Below are 8,156 nucleotides of genomic sequence, written 5' to 3' on the forward strand. Positions count from 1 at the left end.
TATCTTGTGCGAATGCGCCACAAAAAATTCAGATGTAGGGGTTAAATTGTAAATCACACGAGGTCCACAAATAATATACTATTCCCGTGCGAATAGGGCTTTTGATGCTCCAAATCTCATAGCAGGATAAAATTTTAGCCTGGATTTCACAGGGACACATAACTAAACATTAGATTTGTATGGTACTGTCTGAGTCTGTGTGAAATGTTTATTACTCGACATAGAAGTTACTTCACACTTTATGGAGTACATGGACAAAAGAAGCAGGAACTTTCTTTCTCTAAACTTTAGTACGACAAAATACACAGTGATATCTTACTAAATAATGATCAATCGATTATGCTTTTATATCACAAATCATATACTCCATAAAATAAAAACAATTAAAATCTGAAAAAAGTGGTGTAGCAGGCTGGTTGGTCTTAGCTGGTTTAAGCTGGTCCTCCCAGCCTAAGCTGGTGGGTCAGCTGGTCCATTCTTCCGGCTTAAAAGTGACCAAAACACATCTAAAACCTGCCTCACCAGCCAGTACCGATCTGGAAACCAGCCAATCGGCTGATAAGCTTTTTTTCAGGAGTGAGGGAATATCCCTACTGAAAAGTTCAGCTAAGACCAGCATAAGCTGGCAGCTGGTTTTAGCTGGTCCTCCCTGGCAATGCTGCATGGTCAAGACAGTGGATCAGCTGGTCTTCAAGCCAGACCAGCTAAGTCCAGCTAGACCAAAACACAGCCAGCTTGCCACACCAGCAAAACCAAGCTGGAAGACCAGCTAAAACCAGCTTTTCAGTGAGGATATGATTAATTAATATGTAGGTATACTTGTTTAACAATTACATTATAATTAAAACAAAACAAATATTTATTTATTTATTAAACTTATTTATTTTTGTCTTTCATTTTTCACAGGAATTTGGAAATATATAAAGAGGCAAGAAAACGAAACGCGAGATGCAAGCTATGTGTGCTAAAGCGGTATGCAGAACTTTATAGACCATTTCAAAAGATTTAAACAACACTGGTCCAGAAACACTTCCTGTTTCAGTTTGTGGCTGTTTTTTATTAATTTCACATATATCATTATCTTTAAGATGTTTGTTTAACTTTTTGATTCAGTTCTATATGTTCTGTTGGACGTATTTCATCCCAATGTTTATCTAGTGTTAAAAAACTGAAACAGGAAGCGCTTCTGGACCAGTGTTGTTTACGTTTTTTGAAATGGTCAGAACTTCTAACAGAATATCGACTTTATGCGTCGCTGCGCAGAACGATCGACCTATGACATCAGAATACCGCGAGGGGAAGCTCTCGAAGCGCTCTCGCTGTACTTTGATGTCATATGCGCAGCGCCGTATGATACTGTGACGTCAAAACCAAACACACCAAAACAGCTCATGCTTAAAAAAAATCAAGCTAGCAAGCTTTTTGAAGCGATCATGTGATAAACGATGCCATCTTCAACAACATTTGTCATTCGCTGTTATAACTTATAACTGAGCGTAACGTCTCCCTTCGCGACACTCTGGTGACCTTTGCTCAGTTTAGCAACTTGTTGAGAGTTTGAGGCTGAGGTAACGTTACGTTTAGAATTGGTATTATCAAATAAAATTAACGTTAAGTTAAATAATTTATATTAAGTGGCTCGTAAAGTATTCGCGCTGTCGTAAGACAAAGCCTTTGCAGATGTTTCATTTGTCGCGTCGTGTAACTTGAATAACTTTGCTTGCATTGCAGATTCGTACATGGAAATGCTTTAAATACAAACTTCCCTCTGCTTTCAGACTAAAGTGATTTACAGCTGTGTCGCAAAATGGAGATAACATTTAGTGGAAAACGAGCTTTAGTGACTGGAGCTGGCAAAGGTGAGCTTTACCTTTACCATGGTTTAACTATATGGCATTTGTGGTCACTGTGGTTATAGTGTCTGCACAGTACTAACCATTAGATTAAAAACTGATTACTACAGCTTTTACTAAAATGAAACCGTGGTTAATTTTCCTACGGGTGACTTACTAATAATTAGACACAAAAGAGAGTGCACGTGCATGCTTTAGAATAAGTGAGTGTGTCGGTTTGCCTGTTTAATATCAAATGCAAAGACCTTGATGAACAAATGTGCACAATTATATGTGCATAATAAGTGTGCATGCTTTTATATTAGAGTATGATCATTCACACCTCTTGACTTTCTATCAAATGTCTCCTAGGTATCGGGCGGGCCACTTCTCTAGCTCTGGCACGCTGTGGGGCAGAGGTCACGGCTGTCACACGCACTAAGGTTGACCTGGATAGCCTAGTGGAGGAGGTAATGACCTCATGGTCATGCTCCAACTCATCCCCTATAGAAAGCACCCTATTGGGTCTGTTGTCTCTTAGCTGGCATTAATTCCTAGCATAGATTGGCATTGTTATAGAAGATATAGATCACACGAGAGCCTGCAGCTACTTTATGCTTTGTTGGTCTCATTTAGCTAGACTGTGACAATGGAAAATCAATCAAATTTCATCCCCCAGTGTCCCTCCATCAAGCCAGTATGCGTGGACCTGTCGGACTGGGAAGCCACAGAGCAGGCGCTGAAAGACGTCGGTCCGGTGGATCTGCTGGTGAACAATGCAGCTTGCGCTAAACTTCAGCCCTTTCTGGAGGTCACGCCAGATCAGTTTGACATGTGGGCCATTGAAGCATCACTCATATACTACAATCTAAGTTTTTTTTATTGACTGAACTGAATATCTGATAGAAACTGAGAACAGAATGTTTTCGCAGGTCTTTTAATGTCAATGTAAAAGCTGCGTTACATGTTGCACAAGTAAGATAAAACCTATATGTTATGATTTTAAAATGTGTATCAGTAATGTTGCACCACTAATGTTGTATGACTTTATTATAGATTGTGGCTAAAGGTATGAAGACCAGAGGAAATGGAGGCTCCATAGTTAATGTTTCTAGCCAGGCTTCACAAAGTGCCGTGCAAGACCATGCTGTATACTGTGAGTCAAGATGCCGTAATTTAAAAACACCTTGTACTGAAATATCTTAACATATATCAGTGTCACTGTTTTGTCTCAAGATGCAAACCAGTAATGTTTTTTGTGAGGTATGTTTGTAAAAACTAAATAAGTGTCCTAATCTAACTAAGTCCTAGTCCAGTGAATCCTGTCTGGGTAACCACCCCTTAATGTTTAAATGTTCCTTTAAAGGTGCCACAAAAGGAGCATTGGACATGCTGACCAAAGTGATGGCGCTGGAGTTGGGGCCACATAAGGTAAATCATTGACAGTTTCTCATTAAATTTCAACTTATAAAATGGTAAGTTCCAGTTCTTGATTGTGATTGGTCAATAGCTGTGTTTTTTCAAATAAAGCCGCTGCACCCAACGATTCTGTGTATCATTGCACAGCAATGTAAATGTTAAACATTTGCTGTTCACAGTCAGTCAAGGACTATTTCTCAAACTTGGTTAGGCAATGCATGAGAGACAGTCCTCAACAGGCTTTAAGCCAATCCACAACCGCCCTCTTCTTACAATGTTTAAATGTCCCAAACAGTCTATTATATTTGTGGGTGTGTATCTCTGCATTTTAATTACTTTAAAAAGCGGATGTAATTACCAACACAACATGTTTAAAGAAATGCTGTTTGCACATAATAATACATTTAGTGGTGACATGTGTTAATATTTACAATCTTATTGCTCTTCTTGATCTGACAATTTTGAATCTTGAATGCAAACTATCATATGAACTATGACTGTGTGAAAGTCAGCACTGAGCTCAGTCTCATCACACTTTGACTGGTCTTACATTTTTTTCTGTGACTTCGTGAACAAAAATTTAATGGTAAAAAGAAGTTTTAAGTACAGTATACAAAAATATATGGTAAACAAGTCTTTATAATAAACAGTGATTTTATATATAGTGTACTTGAATATTAATATTTGAATATTTGGGTTAACTGAAGTTTTTTTAATTTTCCTAAAAAGTTGGTTTACTTAAAATTTTTGATGTAATCAGTTTCAACAATTTTGAAACTGAGTAATCTGAACTTGTCGGGTTTTACAGTGGACTAAAACTGGTATTGTAATGTGCAACGCTCACCCCAAAGCATCTGGGTAGGGCTGTAACGATTCATTGTGCAAATTTACCTTTTCTCAATGAATTAATTTTAATGAATTACGGTGAAATCCCGGCACATCCCAAAGCAAGGGGGTGCTCTCGTGCAGAAACTCTCTTTGTGCCACTACATTTGGGGTGATTCAACAAAATAAATGACTAATCAAATCAAACCCAACATATCATGCCATATTTGTGGGTTTGCTAATTTTTTAAAGGCAGAGTGTTTTGCCTAAATTGATTTATAGATTAATTTATTCATCATCCATACCAGTTTAACAAGTCGTTTTAATTGTGACCTGGACAGATAAGGGTAAATTCGGTGAATCCAACCGTGGTAATGACCGATATGGGTAAGATTGGGTGGAGTGACCCAGAAAAGGCCAAGAGAATGACATCACGTATCCCACTAGGAAAATTTGCAGGTAAGCATGTGCGACTTCTAAAATAAATATGATCTTGATTTACAACGACAATATTAGATAATGTCAAGATTAGATAATGTGTATATATATATATATATATATTAGGGGTGTAACGGTACGTGTATTCGTACCGGACCATTTCGGTACAGGGCTTTCGGCACGGTGCACATGTGCACCGAATGGCCGAATGCAATCTCTTGTGTGCGGAACATAGGTCAATTTTCGTGTTTCCACAGGAACATATTAAGTGGCGGAAGTCTCCGCGTTCAGCGCAACCCTGCGTTCCAGTTAGTTTTTTTATGACCTTCCCTCGCTAACTTCCCTCAGTCTCGTTCACTCGAATGTACGTCATTGCTTACGTTGTACGAGTGCCCACTACTGCTGAAACACTTGAAGTAGGTTCAAATGGATTGCCCTAAGCCCTTGATCGCATGGAAAGTGGAGACCGCCCCTCCATCATTTGAACTGTGTAAAGCGCGAGTTGCTAAAGTGACGTCACAATCGTGTTGCATTGTGGGATATGGAGCTGCAAGAAGTGTACATACGAAGCAGACTCGCTCCCTCGGTCAAAATCGAGGGAGCGAGGGTCTGTCCATGCAAACTTCCCTCGTCCACTTGACAAAGTGGAACGCACTTCAAAATGGCGACAGGGATTCCCCCGAAGGGAAGTGTTTAGGGAAGTTCGCGAGTGCGTGTCTAAAACTGGAGTGGAACGCAGCCCAAGTCTTCTGTCAAACATATAACATAATTCGGCCCGCAGAAAGATTTGAATTTACTTAGTTGTATATTCGTTTGATTATTGATGTAAATGTTTTTTTGCATTTTTATATATATAGAAATTGTAAAATGCAGTAAAGTGCTTTCTTTTACTACAAAGTTTGAATAAGCAAGATTGTGTTCCTGTAATCTAATCCGAGATCAAAAAGTTGAAGTCTGCCCACGACCATTTTCTTGTAGTGGTAATCTGGGACTGTATTTTTGTTAGACAAACCTAATAGTCTTTCGTATTGTGTGTTTTAGAAGTGGAAGATGTGGTCAATTCCATCCTCTTCCTGTTGAGCGATAAAAGTGCCATGACCAATGGAGTCATCCTGCCAGTGGATGGGGGTTTCCTGGCTTGCTAAAGGAGACTCTTCCTTCCAATGGTTGTTAAAGTCAGAGTCATGGGGACATGAATGACGTGACACTGAAAGTGTGCGTTACAGCTCGTTTACAATATGAATGTCACATCTCTAAATAATGTGTCTTCGTTATGTAACTAATAGAGACATTAAACTGAAATAAACCATTTAACAGCCCTCGTTGTAATTTCGTCATATTCTTATGAGGTCCTTCTCAGGTCTCAGCTTCTGGCCATTACATGTTGCCATGACGATACATTCTAGTGCCTCTCACTTCCTGTAGTATAATGTACAGTCAGTAGAGGTCAGCATTCACTATTGCTGTATGCTTCCCTGATTTGTTCATCAAAAAATATAGTGACCTAAGTGGAAAGAAACCCCATTACAGTTTTTGTCAATTGCTAAAACACAATTTCTAAAACCTTGCTCCATTTTCTGAAAACATTAAACACAAATCCTCATCTTCAAGCACTATTTGCAAAACCTCTAACTTCTCTTGCAAAATGAAACTTTCGCCCCAAAACAGTTTTACCTTTGTGCAAAATTAAACACTGTTCTCAAAACAGTTTTACCTGTGTTCAAAATCAAACACTGCTCTCAATCCATAAACAAAGTGATCAAAATGATATACACTATCAAACAGTGAGTAAACACTACACCAAAAAATAGAAAACACATTGTTCAAAACATAGTTCTCAGGGAGAAGTACATTTTTACAGTGTAACTCTCATTGTTTTGGACAAATTGCAAATGCTTTGATACAATCAAGCAGATGATTATGTAAAAATGTCTGCTGTTTGCTTTTTCAATTTAATTTTCATGAAAATACATTATACTTGGTTTCTGTTGAATAGTCTTACACCTCAAAACATTTAGGAATTAGTTCATTGTGCAAGGCATATCATGCAAAATTGTTGACCATATGTGTCATGATCTGTTACTATAAGCATGAAGCATGTTATCTATGGTTTTTTTTGTAAATGTGTACTGAATCGATAAATTCCTGTCAAGTGAATCCTGAAATTTGGAGTCATTTTTTTGTAATTTTTTATTTGTACTGTAATTTTTCTGTTTTAAATCACAATTTGTGTAATTTGTTTACAGAAAAAAGGTGAAAATGTAAATGTATCTACATTAAAAAATACTGACACATATAATTGTGTACACTTGGTATATTGACAACATGGCAACATTTTGACTATCTTGTTCATGAACAATGACACACGGACTTGCCATTTTGATGGGACTGACATGTTCACTGATGTAAAAAATTTACTTTTGAGAGATTATCTAAGGATTTTTAACCCTATTTTTACTGTACTGTACCCTGCATCTCACAAACTTGTCATTTGTTTCTGTGGTACTGTAAAACTGTAAAGCAGTCAGTACAGTTACAAAAGGAAAGCACAATGTTCAGGGCCATACAATTTGTTATTTGTTAGCCTAAAATATATACAGGTCTCCCATATGGGAGAACTAGTGCTCTAACCCCTAGACTACAGAGGATGTGTTGAAGCCGGGCAGCCAAAATCTGGTGCTGGGTATTGCTGCCTATGCTCAAACTGTTGGCTGACTGGTACAGTCAGAGTCAAACCCACAAATACATGAAAACTATCAGATCTAAAGAAGATTTGTTTGCTTCTTTCAAAACCCAAAGACACTGGTGGCATCTGCTGTATTAATTGCTAATTGTATGTCCAGGAATCTTTCTTAAATTGAAACTTACATGAATACATTTTGCTTGAAAGCACTAAATGTTATGTCCAGTACTTTATCTTAAAATTGATCTCAAATGTCCAGCAGAAACCTTAAGCCCATATCAGCTATGAAGACTGCTTTAGTAGACATAGGACCAGTGATTAACTTAACAACCTACTCGTTTTGTGAAGGTAAAATAGAGTTTGCAGGCTAGAAGCTGCCCATAAACTCTATCAGAGCTAAAGATGCGGCTACTTCTCAAGGGAGAAGACCACTTAAAGGGCGTTTTGCAGGTAAAATTTTTCAACGAATTTGTGCAATTTGCTTGTTGATAATAAACATTTAAACTGTTATCCATTGTATTTTATGTTGTTGGGTATCACAAAACCCGAAAAAGTATGAAAAAGTACAGCAATTTGCAATGATTCTCCTTTCCCTCACAACGCACTGTATGACGTCACGCTGGGGAGAGAATTGACCAAAGCCGCCTTGAGAGCATTGAGAATGACTATAGAAAGACGAGTAAAGTACAGTTCTGATAGATAGATAGATAGATAGATAGATAGATAGATAGATAGATAGATAGATAGATAGATAGATAGATAGATAGATAGATAGATACGTAGATAGACAGACAGACAGACAGACAGATAGACAGACAGATAGACAGACAGATGGATAGGCTAGTATAGAGAGATAGGCAGACAGACAGATAGCATAACGTTAGCATATCTTCGTGTAGAAAGTAAACAAACAATTAACATACTCGTGCATGCTGGCTTGAGGGGGTCCATGATCCTGC

The 8,156-nt window shown here is 38.0% G+C and overlaps 1 protein-coding gene across 1 annotated transcript; it reads left to right on the forward strand.

Moving 5' to 3' along the window:
• The first annotated feature begins 1,415 nt into the window (after positions 1–1,415).
• Positions 1,416–5,833, forward strand: dcxr (dicarbonyl/L-xylulose reductase). Its single transcript, XM_055176638.2, has 9 exons — positions 1,416–1,568; positions 1,779–1,859; positions 2,205–2,302; positions 2,512–2,666; positions 2,765–2,807; positions 2,889–2,988; positions 3,199–3,263; positions 4,418–4,535; positions 5,556–5,833. Exons 2-9 carry the CDS (start codon positions 1,808–1,810, stop codon positions 5,657–5,659), a joined length of 735 nt encoding a protein of 244 aa, XP_055032613.2. The 5' UTR covers positions 1,416–1,568; positions 1,779–1,807; the 3' UTR covers positions 5,660–5,833.
• The last annotated feature ends 2,323 nt before the right edge of the window (positions 5,834–8,156 follow it).

Source organism: Misgurnus anguillicaudatus, chromosome 4 (assembly GCF_027580225.2).
Source record: "Misgurnus anguillicaudatus chromosome 4, ASM2758022v2, whole genome shotgun sequence".
Lineage (NCBI taxonomy): Eukaryota > Metazoa > Chordata > Actinopteri > Cypriniformes > Cobitidae > Misgurnus > Misgurnus anguillicaudatus.

Excerpts from the sequence above, each read along its gene's own strand:
- dcxr (XM_055176638.2), top strand. The coding sequence starts at position 1,808 with ATGGAGATAACATTTAGTGGAAAACGAGCTTTAGTGACTGGAGCTGGC. Across the intron at positions 2,989-3,198 it reads GCAAGACCATGCTGTATACT|GTGCCACAAAAGGAGCATTG; the intron begins GTGAGTCAAGAT and ends GTTCCTTTAAAG. Across the intron at positions 3,264-4,417 it reads TGGAGTTGGGGCCACATAAG|ATAAGGGTAAATTCGGTGAA; the intron begins GTAAATCATTGA and ends TGACCTGGACAG.